We start from the raw sequence: 14,197 nt of genomic DNA, 5'->3' as shown, positions 1-14,197 counted from the left end.
ACTTATTACTTATAATAAAAATGTTTTATGCCATTTTCAGAAATGCACATGTATTTATTTCTCATATTTCAGTTATAAAGCTTATTTTTTTTGGAGAGAGAAAGAAAATATTTGAGAAACAGTTACTTCACCATATTATACACAATTCTTCTAGTTCCTAGTACACTGAACATGAAGGTTGATAATATGTGTTTACAATGATATTAAACAGATTTATTTTGAAGAAGCACTCTATTCTGAAAATAACAAGTGTTGAAGAGATATGGAGGAACTAGAACAGTCATACATTGCTAGTAGGAATGTAAGATACACAGTCACTTTGCAAACAACTAATTTCTTAAAAAGCTAAACATAAATTTACCACATGACTCAGCAATTCTGTTTTAAGTCTGAATTTTGCAATAAGGAGTTCATGATCTGAGCCACAGTCAGTTCCCGGTCTTACTTTTGCTGACTCTATAGAGCTTCTCTATCTTTGGCTATAAAGAATATAATTAATCTGATTTCTGTATTGACCATATGGTGATGTCCATGTGTAAAGTCTTCTCTTGTGTTGTTGGAAGAGGGTGTTTCCTATGACCAGTGAATTCTCTTGGCAAAACTCTGTTAGCCTTTGCCTTGCTTCATTTTGTACTCCAAGGCCAAATTTGCCTGTTATTCCAGTTATCTCTTGACTTCCTACTTTTGCATTCCAGCCCCCTATAACAAAAATGACATCTTTTTTGGGTGTTAGTTCTATAAGGTCTTGTAGGTCTTCATAGAACTGTTCAACTTCAGCTTCTTCAGCTTTACTGGTTGGGGCATACGACTTGGATTACTGTGATATTTAATGGTTCGTCTTGGAAACAAACAGAGATCATTCTGTCATTTTTGAGATTGCACCCAAGTACTGCATTTCATATTCTTTTGTTTACTATGTGCTACTACATTTCTTTCAAGGGATTCTTGCCCACAATAGTAGATATAATGGGCTTCAAAATCACTGCCGATGGTGACTACAGCCATGAAATGAAAAGAAACTTGCTCCTTGGAAGAAAAGCTACGACCAACCTAGACAGCATATTAAAAAGCAGAGACATTACTTTGCCAACAAAGGTCCATATAACCAAAGTTATGGTTTTTCCAGTAGTCACGTATGGATGTGAGAGCTGGACTATAAAGAAAGCTGAATGCCAAAGAGTTGATGCTTTTGAACTGTGGTGTTGGAGAAGACTCTTGAGGGTCCCTTGGACAGCAAGGAGATCCAACCAGTCAATCCTATAGGAAATCATCCCTGAGTATTCATTGGAAGGATTCATGATGAAGCTGAAACTCCAATACTTTGGCCACCTGATGTGAAGTACTAACTCACTGGAAAAGACCCTGATGCTGGGAGAGACTGAAGGAAGGAAAAGGGGATGACAGAGGATGAGACGGCTGGATGGCCTCACTGATGTGAGGGACATGAGTTTGAGCAAGTTCCAGGAGTTGGTGATGGACAGGGAGGCCTGGCATGCTGCAGTCCATGGGGTCGCCAATAGTCGGACACGATTGAGTGACTGAACCGAACTGAGCAATTCTATTGCTGGGTATAAACCCCAAAGCAAGGAAAAAAACTTGTCCATAAAGAGACGTCCACTGGAATGCTCATAGTAGCATTGTTCCTAACAGCCGAAAAGTGAAAAGAACCCAAAAGTTCATCAGCTGATGAATGGATAAACAAAATGCGGAGCATCATTAAGAGAGAGAAGGAACAAAGAACTGATATACACTACAACATGGATGGATCTCAAAAACGATGCTAAGTGAAAGATGTCAAACACAAAAGAACACATATTGTATGGGTCTATTTAAGTAAAATATCCAGAAGAGGCAAACCAAGGAAACTGAAAAAAGATTAATGGCTGTCTGGGATTGGGGGTGGGCACAGGCTCTTTCTGGGGTAAAAGCAATGTTCTAAAATTAGATTTTGGTGATGGGCACACAACTCTGTAAATATATTAAAAATCATTAAATTGTACAAGTAATTTCATGATAATTTTTTATATTAAAAAAAACCATATATAAGGTATTCCCACCTTACAGATGAGACATATGAGGACAAAAGATATCTCATAATTTGCTCAGGGCAATGAAGCTAGTAAATGAGAGAGCTTAAATTCCAGAGCCAGGGAACTTTTAAACCCCAAGTCAATCTCTCTCTCATATAAACACCTGGCACTTATTAGGCTTACTCCTTGGAAGGAAAATTATGACCAACCTAGATAGCATATTGAAAAGCAGAGACATTCCTTTGCCAACAAGGTCCATCTAGTCAAGGCTATGGTTTTTCCAGTGGTCATGTATGGATGTGAGAGTTGGACTGTGAAGAAAGCTGAGCGCCGAAGAATTGATGCTTTTGAACTGTGGTGTTGGAGAAGACTCTTGAGAGTCCCTTGGACTGCAGGGAGATCCAGCCAGTCCATTCTAAAGGAGATCAGTCCTGGGTGTTCATTGGAAGGACTGATGCTGAGGCTGAAACTCCAATACTTTGGCCACCTCATGCGACGAGTTGACTCACTGGAAAAGAGTCTGATGCTGGGAGGGATTGGGGGCAGGAGGAGAAGGGGACGACAGAGAATGAGATGGCTGGATGGCATCACCAACTCGATGGACATGAGTTTGAGTGAACTCCGGGAGTTGGTGATGGACAGGGAGGCCTGGCGTGCTGTGATTCATGAGGTCGCAAAGAGTCGGACACGACTGAGCGACTGAACTGAAGTGAACTGCATGATATGTGAATTATATCTGTGTGATATATGTAAATTACACAGCTCTTACAAAAGAAGGGACCTGGGAATATGTGAGATGCACTGTAATATGTGGGCATTATTTGGATTCTAATACAAATAAATATACTGTCAAAACAAAATAAAACATATTTATGGTATAGCTGGAAAAAACTGGGAGTGAAACAGGGTTAAAATTATATTTTAGGTCATTGAGCTTATTGATCTAATTCTTCAACTGGCCAAGAACCAGAAGAAGAACACTAGAAAGGTTGTTTGGTAAATAAGTTCATTCCATATATCAAAACCACACTGAGATTAAAATCTCCTTAAATATGGATAAATATGTTAAAATCTATAAAATAACCACGTGCAAACATTCTATCAATATCTACACATTCTTTTCCCCCGACATCTGTCATACAGATTTAAAAAACAATGGCATTCTCTATCTAAGAATGTTTACAGTATGAGTGTTCTCTTAAAGTCAAGTATATGATACTTTAAGGTATGTTTCACAGCTTACAATTTCTTATAGACAAGTATGTTCTAAATGCACACTATTTTGTTTTGAATATTTTATGAGTGAAGAAAGAGAACAGATACAGCCAGTAGACAAAAATAAGGAATGGGCATTAATGTCAAGCATTTTAGAATATGTTGCATTAGTCAACAGATGCTCATCTGATTGTCTTCTCCTAAGGTAGCAAAAATAACTGAATTACCATTCCTTTATTAGTCCTCATGAAAGGAAAATCCACTTTACAATGAAGAACACTGTCAAAAGACAACTGTAAAATCCTTTCTTTTTTCTCAAAAAATTAACCTTGTATTTATAGATGTTAAATTAAAATTTGTTAATAGCTAAAAACATAATAAAACTATAGAATATTTTTTACTTCCTTGCGACTGCTCAAGAGAAAACAAAATTGCTCTTACCATCCTGTTGATTCGCACAAAGTCTTCGGGTTTTTTTGCCCAAGGGGGAAGATCAACATCATTTACCACCACTTCATCTTCTCTGACTCCAAGATTATATCCATTACTGTTGACAAACATCTCCGGAAGGTAATAGAATTCTGGAATTAGTTCCTGTCAGGAATAAAAAAATGTAGCATATTAAGCCACTTTAAAAAAAATCAGCTGAACAGAAGTATTAATTTATAAAAACTATATAACAGAATTAATTTCTTCACTTAAATCCAGTATTACTTGATTCTCTTCTTCATTTAATTTTCTTCAGATAAGAGCCTAAGAAAAGAAGACATTTTTCTTCAACAATATGATTGACAATTTATAAGATTTTCAATCTTATCTTGCCACAGATTACTTAAGAGAAATGGGTTACAGAATCAACAGTAGTTCCCAAAAGTATTAGTAAACAAGTATATAAAGCCATATCTACAAGTCTTTGCTGTTCAACAAACTTTTCTGAATACTATTACAATACCAAAATTTAAAAAAGTTTAAAATATTGCTAATATTGTTTAAAAATCATGCAGCATCTTCTACTTTTCTTTTTGACTCCACTGGCAATTACAATACATGACTTTCATGAAGAAACTCAAGAGTTCCATTTTATAATTTGGCAAAATAGATTATTTTTATACCTACCACTAAAAGCTTTATTAACTTTGCCAAAGCCTTTGACTGTGTGGATCACAATAAACTGTGGAAAATTCTGAAAGAGATGGGAATACCAGACCACCTGACCTGCCTCTTGAGAAACCTATATGCAGGTCAGGAAGCAACACTTAGAACTGGACATGGAAAAACAGACTGGTTCCAGATAGGAAAAGGAGTACGTCAGGGCTGTATATTGTCACTCTGCTTACTTAACTTATATGCAGAGCACATCATGAGAAACGCTGGGCTGGAGGAAGTACAAGCTGGAATCAAGATTGCCGGGAGAAATATCAATAACCTCAGATATGCAGATGACACCACCCTTATGGCAGAAAGTGAAGAGGAACTAAAGACCCTCTTGATGAAAGTGAAAGAGGAGAGTGAAAAGGTTGGCTTGAAGCTCAACATTCAGAAAACTAAGATCATGGCATCCGGTCCCATCACTTCATGGCAAATAGATGGGAAAACAATGGAAACAGTGTCAGACTTTATTATTTTGGGTTCCAAAATCACTGCAGATGCTAATTGCAGCCATGAAATTAAAAGACCCTTACTCCTTGGAAGGAAAGTTATGACCAACCTAGATAGCATATTAAAAAGCAGAGACATTACTTTGCCAACCAAGGTCTGTCTAGTCAAGGCTATGGTTTTTCCCGTGGTCATGTATGGATGTGAGAGTTGGACTGTGAAGAAAGCTGAGTGCAGAAGAATTGATGCTTTTGAACTGTGGTGTTGGAGAAGACTCTTGAGAGTCCCTTGGACTGCAAGGAGATCCAACCAGCCCATCCTAAAGGACATCAGTCCTGGGTGTTCATTGGAAGGACTGATGCTGAGGCTGAAGCTCCAATACTTTGGCCACCTCATGCAAAGAGTTGATTCATTGGAAAAGACCCTGATGCTGGGAGGGATTGGGGGCGTGAGAAGAAGGGGACGACAGAGAATGAGATGGCTGGATGGCATCACCGACTCGATGTACATGAGTTTGGGTAAACTCCGGGAGTTGGTGATGGACAGGGAGGCCTGGGGTTGCAAAGAGTCGGACTCGACTGAGTGACTGAACTGAACTACTAAAGAAAATTAAGAGATAATGCAACATAATAAGTTTTAAATATTCAGTACATGCCACCTGAATAGTAAATTCTTAAATAGAATGCAAAGACAACCTGTGTACTTGGTGTATGTACATATGACATTAACAATTGGGTTCAAGGCAAACTTGTGTTTGATGCACAATGTCTAGTATGTGGTTTGTGTAAATTTAGAATAAATATGCCACAGAAACTGATTTCACAACCTTAAAAATTTTTGTTGTCCGTTCTTTAAAAAAACAACTGCAGGAAATGAAAACAAAAAAATTACAGTTTTTATGCATACCATCAAAAACATGAAAAATACTAATCTTTACAAATATCAAGATGAGGGTTAAATTAACTTTATACTGTGAAAATTATAAGAACATTTGAGTAACATGTCCAACATAGATGTCTTAGTAACCAAAATTTGAATCTCACTATGGATACACAGGGATGCATAAAAATATTAAAAAAAAAACCCAACCCCCCCCAAAGCCACAAGAAGAAAAATTAAATACCCCACAAAACAAAGCAAGCAAACAAACAAAACAGAACAGACTCTGAGGTCTTCAAATAAATTGGATTCCTCAACCCAAGCATTCTCTCTATGGGTTGAGATAAAACCAACATTTATCTGCTATAGCATGAGAAAGTTTTCATGTGAGCAAATCCTCTGTGAGAAACTGATCCTTATCCATTCTTATGATGATAAATGTGAACCATAAGAAAGACATAATAATGTTTATTTCTCCAGCATTATGAGAGTTTGAACAGATTCACATAAATGAATTTTCTGTATAAGCAGAGCTTAGCTTTTTACGAGAAGCCTTGGAGAAGAAATGGCAACCCACTCCAGTGTTCCTGCCTGGAGAATCCCAGGGACAGGGGAGCCTGGTGGGCTGCCATCTATGGGGTCGCACAGAGTCAGACACGACTGAAGTGACTTAGCAGTAGCAGCAGCAGCTTTTTAAGAATCCATTTCTTCCATTTAAACCATTTAAACAGAAATCTCCAAAATCCATTACATAATCCCCAATATTTATTTATTCATGTAGTAAAGTTTGAATACCAGACATTGTGATGGGTACTAAGAAAACAAATAATGAACAGACACGGCCTTACCTTTGAATGATTCATATTCTGGCCTACAGGGCAGATGTATGAACTGATGTTTACAATACACAATAATAATGAAAGAAATACAAACAAGGCAAAAGGGAGCAGGAAGGATAGAGCAGGAAACTCTGGCAAGTAGGAAAAGATAACACTGGAGATCAGACACTGATAAAGATGGGGGAAGGGGCAGGGGGACCAGCAGAGAGTACTGCCAAGGAGTGGCAGGAACTGAGTATGGGTAGAGTGTAGGATATATTAGGGGGCAGATCAAGATAGGGGGATGAGGTATATAGAGTCAGATGATGAAGGAAGTTTTATGTCCACCTAAGCTGTTTGGATTTTGTATTGCAATAATTTTGAGGGAGGATAATGGGAGGAGGGAGGTGGGAGGGGGGTTCAGGAGGGGTAAGTCATGTACACCCGGGGCGGATTCATGTCAATGTATGGCAAAACCAACCAACATAATATTGTAAAATAATTAGCCTCCAATAAAAAAAAAAAAAAGAAGAGCTATTGCCACGGTTACATCTGTTTTAAGGCAAGACTCTAAGAGTCAAAGTAAAGAATAAAGGTGGAGAGGAGGGAGCCCAGGCATATAAAAAGGTATATAAAAAGGGGGGGCTCAGACGGTAAAGAATCTGCCTGCAGTGCAGGAGACTGGGGTTCAATCCCTGGGTCTGGAAGATCCCCTGGAGAAGGGAATGGCCACCCATTCCAGTATTCTTGCCTGGAGAATTCCATGGACAGAGGAGCCTGTCTACAGGCTACAGTCCATGAGGTCACAAAGAGTCAAACACGACTGAGCGGCTAACGCTTTCACCGTTTGAGAAAATGTGGGAAATTAGTTCAAGATGTAGAACATTGCTATTTGAACATTACCCGTTTTATATATGATACAGAGTAGAGGGAGCCTTCCAAATGGTCCCAAATGGGGAGAGGAATGAAAGCTCACACAGTTGCTCCATGTAGAGGGTGATTTATATCTAAGAGGCTCACATAACTCAGGAATTTCCCTTCTGTCTTTTGTTGGATGTTTGTGTTCATGTTCTGCGTCCAGAACTAGACTACATAAGCTTTCTTCAGGACCAAGAGGGATATGCTGTACATCCACATGGATATGGCAACACGATTTATTTTTTTATTTAGACCGCCCAAAGAGTTTCAATTTATCTTCAACTGTCTCGGTGCTCTCATGTTTTTCATATATATTATTTCCCATTGTTTCCTGTGGAATAGGGTCATATAAAATATATGGTTATCATTAACCTAATTGCCTCTGTAATAATATTTAATATTTCACTGAATGTTAGTCAGTTATATTTGCAAAGGCATAAGAAGCCGAGGATTTTATATTAATAACAATTTGGGCAAAGCAGATTTTGAGCCTGATGTTGTGAGGTTTATATTTTGTTTAATCCCCCACAGCTTGTGGTGCTATACTCTGTACACAGCAGGTGCTCATTAAATATTAAACTATTGAAGATGCTAGACAAAGTTATTTTAATATCACTAGAAATCCTTTGGGGAATATGCAAATGGTTGGAAGAATGCGTCAAGATAGGAAAAGAGCCAATGGAGTAATTGATTAAACAAAAGAAGAAAGGATGCACCTAGAAATAAAATTTGTACCTCCTGATGGGAAACATTTGAAGCTTAAAAAATGTTATGTTGCTTATTTTAGTTATGCTGAAAGGTTCTGAAGGTAAAGAGTCCAATTTAAATTTATGAAAAGTTGGTTTTAACAATGCCAGAAAAGTTGTAGCCAATCTGAAGAAGTGGAGGACCAGGTCCTTTTCATTTTAACGTGAGCACTCCAGAAAGAATGGGCTGGAAGCTGGCTGCCACCAACGAGAGCAAAGTGATGCTGAGGAACCTCCGCCCTGATGGTTATTTAGGGAGGGTTAGACAGGAACGGAGAAGGAAATGGCAACCCACTCCAGTGTTCGTGCCTGGAGAATCCCAGGGATGGCAGAGCCTGGTGGGTTGCCATCTATGGGGTCGCACAGAGTCGGACACGACTGTAGAGACTTAGCAGCAGCAGCAGCAGCAGACAGGAACACTTGGGAAGGCTTGAATTGTGGCCAGTCATGAAAAAGTAGGATCATCAGAGCCTTCAGGATGATCCTTAAGTGAGACATTTCCTCCACTCTGGTCCTCATCTGGCCAACCAGACCACGGTCATAAATTATGGTGTTAACTAAGATATTGGTGTAAGCTCTTGGTGGCATGACGTTTGACAGGATGAAGAAACTCTCCCTGAATCACTCTGTCAGTTACTTTTGGTTTTTTAGGATGCAGATTAAAAAAAAACAACACAGACACATTTTAAAGCAATATGAAAAATTCCTGAGGCACAGCATATTTGCAAAGCGTTGAAGTTCCAAAAGACCAAAGTTGCAGAGCTGGGGAAATTTTTTTTTTCCTTTTCACCCTGAAGCGGAAGAAAGAAAGAGTAAACCACAAAAAGTCTAGGGAGAAGTTGCCAAAGTAGCTGAGTGGGTGCAAGTTTTTATGCCTCGATTTTATTGTTTTAAAATCTTGTTTCAAATGGCATTTTGATTTTAAATTTAATACGTAAATGCAACGAATTCGTACATATTTTATGCTCACATTTATATTGCTTAAAACGCTTGTTTATTTTTAAAAATTTCATGAATAAGAGAGTTTCATCACTGAAATTCAAATGTTAGGTCCAAGAAGATAACAATCATTATGTCTGGGCTCCAAGACAAGCAAAGAGCTGAAATGTCACATCTGGTCATTCAATCTTGAGACAGCAGGAATTATCATTTGTATCTTACTGTGTCATGCACTTTTCTAAGAACGTCACGTCTTTCTCTTAATCTTCACAAAATCTTCCTAAGGCAGGTATCCTCGTTCTTCCCACTTCGTAGAAATGAACATTGAGGTTAAGTGATTTGCTAATAACTATGGGGCTTCTCTGTGGCTCAGACTGGTAAAGCGTCTGCCTGCAATGCGGAAGACCTGGGTTCAATCCCTGGGTCGGGAAGATCCCCTGGAGAAGGAAATGGCAACCCACTCAAGTATTCTTGCCTGGAAAATTCCATGGACAGAGGAGCCTGGTAGGCTACAGTCCATGGGGTTGCAAAGAGTCGGACACGACTGAGCAACTTCACTTCACTTCACTTCATACTGCAAATAGGTGATAAAGACAGAAGCCAAGCCCAAACACTTTAGATCCAGGTCCCTGTGCTTACATTCTGTTTTTCCTTTTAAAGCAGTAACAAGTCTGTATGGCTTCATTCTGTTTTAATTTTCTGTGTAGCAAGTCTCCTTTTCTTTCTTTTTTTAAAATTTACTTATGCTCCCGAGTCCTACTGTGATGGAAATTCCATAGACAAGGATCTTGTCTCTCTTGCTCACCTGTTCACCACTGACTTGTAAGAACAGTGCCTGACATATAAAAATGGTACTCAATACATATATGTGGAATGAAAAATGAATAGATCATTGCAATATGTTCATTAAATCCTGAATTTTTGCCATGAAATAGTGGTGAAAAGTTTTGAAAGCTGTGGTTTTCAAACTGTGTTGGTTAAAGCAGTAACCTCAGGGCTACCAGTCAGTTGTAGTGAAAGGGAAGGCTGGCAGGCTGGCAGTTTGGGGACTGTCCCTTCCACTGGGGAAGTGTAACTTTCTGTGTATTGGGATCAAATCATTCTGAGTTGAGATACAGACTTCTTGCCAGCCTGGGCAAGTTTCTTAAGCTTTAAGAAAAAAACAGTTCTTGATAAAATTGTGATGGTGACAGCAACTAAATCACAGTTTGGATGTGAGGATTAAATGGGGGCAACATGTGTGCAACAACACATTTCATAGCTTTACGCAAAACACATTTTTGAAGCTATTCACTCAGTTGATAGAGTTTATCCAGTGTCAAAGTATATCCTGTAATTAGTTTTTTTTTTTAAGCTCTGTCACTTTAGATATTTATGTTTGAATGGATATCTGTGTAGGCATTTCAGATGATTTAAACATTTTTATCAAATATTTACACTAACTTATACGTTACCTAAGCTAAGCAGATATATGTTACTTGCACTTCAGATTTTGGTTTTGTCCAAATGCACAATCAGATTCAACAGAATGGTACAAACCGAACTGAAACTTACAAATTTCTAAAAATTAGTAATTTACAAAGTTTTTTCAACCATCCCTGTAACAGTCTCTCCCATCCTGCCTGCTATCTGGCACATCCATTTTACCAATCTTCCCACAAAGAGGTGGGCTCTATTCTTTCTCCCTCTGAATACGGGCTGGCTAATTTCAACACAGAGAATGGGACAGAATGACACCCCAGGGCTTCCACAGATGCCTAAGACTTAAGAGGCTTGGCAGCCTCCTCGTTTGTTTCCTGCGAAGCCAACCATCATGTAAAACCGTGTGGCTGCCATATGACTGGAAAGATTGTATGAACAGACAGACAGTGCTGGACAGTCCCTGACCACTTCATCAGCTCAGATAAGGCACACAACGTGAGAATAAAGCCACCGTGGCCTGGCCAAGCCTCTCCAGCTCTCACTGAAGCACAAACCTGAGTGGTTTCTGCTGAGCCTTAACTCCAGTTTCATGATGGTCAGTAAATAACAGTTGATGTTGATTTAAGATGGGTTTGGGGTGATTTGTTACACAGTGATAGGTAACTGAAACATAAATTAATGCCTGGGACTGGAGTCCTGAAGTAATAAAAACACATGGCACTGGCCTTGGGACAGGCAGGAGGCAGAGGCTGGAAGAATAGAGGTAAGGAGGTGAGGAGACTGTTGGAGGCAGGTCAGACAGGAAGTTGCTATCGGAAGCAGGAGCAAATCAATGCATGGTTTGCAGTGGGGAAAAACTAACTTGATGCATGCCTGCAATCATTTCAAAGACAGAAAAAGATCTAATGAACTCGTGTTTCTGGTTAAGGATATTTCTAAGCAGAATGTCAAAAGTGACCACTGGTTTCTTGTAATAGTATTTGTTGTTGTTGTTGTTTAGTTGCTCAGTTGTGTTCGACTCTTTTTCGACCTGATGGACTGAAGCCTGCCAGGCTCCTCTGTCCATAGGATTTCTCAGACAAGAATACTGTAGTGGGTTACCATTTCCTCCTCCAGGGGATCGTCCCGACCCAGGGACTGAACTCGTGTCTCCTGCATTGCAGGTGAATTCTTTACTGCTGAGCCACCGGGGAAGCTCCTTTACTAGTACATGGATAAAGTATTATGAGCTATGGAAGAATCTGCTCAGATTTAAAGCAGTACTTAGAGAAACACAGGGGCCTAGGACAATCTTGTCAGATTCTCAAAATTAAAAAAAAAATGTTCAGACAAAGATATTCTTAGGTGCTGTAAGTAAAATATAGCCATAGGTAAAAGGGTACCTGTAAAACCCTTTGTAAGTGTTCAGGAAAATTTAAGATAGTGGTTTGCAGGCCCACTGGGCCACATAAGGGGATTTCAAGAATCTTATGAGCATGATCAAGGGCATCCTATTCACAGCCTGGAGTAGGGAGGATCCTTCTTGAAAGAACTGGTGAGCAACAGTTTTTTTTTTTCTGATAGTGAGCTATAATTTGATACACAGAAAAAATCCACAAGTTTTTAAAGTTGCTGCACCAACTTGGGCAAAAGAGGGTTTGGCCCCAACTTTCTGTGGCTAGGAGTTGCTGTGTTCCTTTCACACTTCCCCCTTTCTGAACAGAGTGTCTGCTGAGGTTTACCTGTTTGTGTCTCACCTCTGGGGGCTGAAAGTATATGGGACAGATAACTTGTCTTTTTATCTTCCAGATCTCCAAATCAGGAATTTCTGCACCTCATCTGTATCTGGACCTGATAGAGATCATCAGCTACTAGATTTTGAGCCTGACCCAATAATGGGATGAGACTGCAGGGGATAAGCTGAGTATATTTTGTTTGTAAGAGGAATGTGAATTGTGACTGGAAAGAGGACTTAAGCAAATTTTTTTCAAATTTGACCATAACAATCCCATCAACCTCCATTTACTTCTGAGATGTGACTTTGCTGCTCATTTCATGGGGAAGTGGAGTCCATTTATCCTGTCCCTTGACTTGGGGTGGCCCAGTGACTTGCCTTGACCGAAAACAATGCTATGGAGGTAACAGTATGTGACTTCCAAGCCTAGGCATTAAGTGGGTTTTGCAGCTTCTGTTTTTTATTTTCTTGGTAGGGAGACACCATGAAAAAAATTGTGATGGTCTTCCCAGGCAGACTATACAAAGAGAGAGAGGACCAGCCAGTCCCCATCAGTTCCAGCCATCCTTGCTAAGGCACCAGGCATGTGAAGGAAGTCATCTTGAACTTTTCAGACCCAGAGGAGCCAACCAATTTGACCCCACATGGATCAAGGACAAGCTGTACCTGATGAACCTTATTCTGATTGCAGAACTCTGAGAAAATAAATGGTTGCATTAAAAAAAATTTTTTTTAAGCCACTAGTTTTGAGGGGTGGTTTGTACACAGCAATAAATGATTAGAGTATGACTTGATCAGTCAATTACTCCAACCTAGTCCATGTGGCTGGGCTTCCTAGGCAGCGCTAGTGGTAAAGAACCCACTGGCCAATGCAAGAGACCTCAGAGAAGTTGGTTTGATCTCTGGGTCAGGAAGATCCCCTGGAGGAGGGCATGACAACCCATTCTAGTATCCTCATCTGGAGAATCCCATGGACAGAGGAGCCTGGCGAACTACAGTCCACAGGGTACTTAGCACCAGCCGGTATGATTGTGAGATCATGCAGAAAAACCAAAGCAGCAGACCATCCAATGGATAAAGCAGTGGGAATAACTGAATGGCCCTCAGTGCTAGTTCTGGCTCCCTCTTTACCTGCTGTGTGAACTTAGGCGAGTCACTTAATATCTGTGAACCTATTTTATGGAATAGGGATAATGATCTCTATCTTATGCTACTGTTTTGAGGACTGTATCACATAACCAAGAAAAGAGCCTGTTTGAAAACTATTGAGAATTACTCGAGAAGAATGAACTCCTCTATTACAACTGGTAAGTGCGCTCCTACAGAGTCACTTAAGGCAACAGCTTGCCTACTTAAAATAACAGCTTTTCTGTTTACTCTCTTTCCATTGATAGATTTCAGTTAATCAGCTTCTCTTTAAGGAAAGAGGCCAAGTAGTTTAAAATTTCCTAAATGAAAAATAGTGCAGAAAGACACCAAATATTATTAAAGAAATGGTAAGCTGAATATTAAAACAGGCATTTTGTGTCCGTAAATGTGATTTCTAGTATGTTTTAACAGCTATACTAAAACCCCGTGGTACAGTTAATAGTATTATATGTGTCCCTCAATAATAAGAAAATATCCTCAAACAGAATTTTAATTTACAAGCTTATGACAAGTTCAAGCTGCTGAAAAATTGGACTTGAAAGTATGTCTTAGAATGATAGAAGACCATTATTAACACTATCATAATTGTATACCTATTGCATCAAATCTGACATTCCAGTTTAATATATTTTGCTGAGAGAGCGTACCATTTTATGGCTTCCTTGTGAAATCAAATCCAACCCAGACGTTTTCACTTTTCTAATATAATTCACTGCAAGGTTTTAAAGCTGCCATCTCTTTTCTTCCTTTTTTCCAAAGATTGATGCCCTG

General features: G+C 39.3%; 1 protein-coding gene across 2 annotated transcripts in view; it reads right to left on the bottom strand.

The window, feature by feature from the left end:
• The window catches only part of NBEA (neurobeachin), a 671,823-nt gene that overhangs the window by 62,701 nt on the left and 594,925 nt on the right, over positions 1-14,197 (bottom strand). For both annotated transcript variants that reach the window (XM_088842722.1, XM_088842723.1), the window contains exon 48: positions 3,687-3,839. In XM_088842722.1, the coding sequence (XP_088698848.1) occupies positions 3,687-3,839 (153 nt within the window). The remainder of the gene's footprint in view (positions 1-3,686; positions 3,840-14,197) is intronic.

This window comes from Moschus berezovskii, chromosome 13 (assembly GCF_049115385.1).
Source record: "Moschus berezovskii isolate FMDL1 chromosome 13, NW_MosBer_1.0, whole genome shotgun sequence".
In the NCBI taxonomy this organism is placed as follows: domain Eukaryota; kingdom Metazoa; phylum Chordata; class Mammalia; order Artiodactyla; family Moschidae; genus Moschus; species Moschus berezovskii.
The sequence above is the reverse complement of the archived record's forward strand: the minus strand, read 5'-3'. Positions and strand labels throughout refer to the sequence as shown.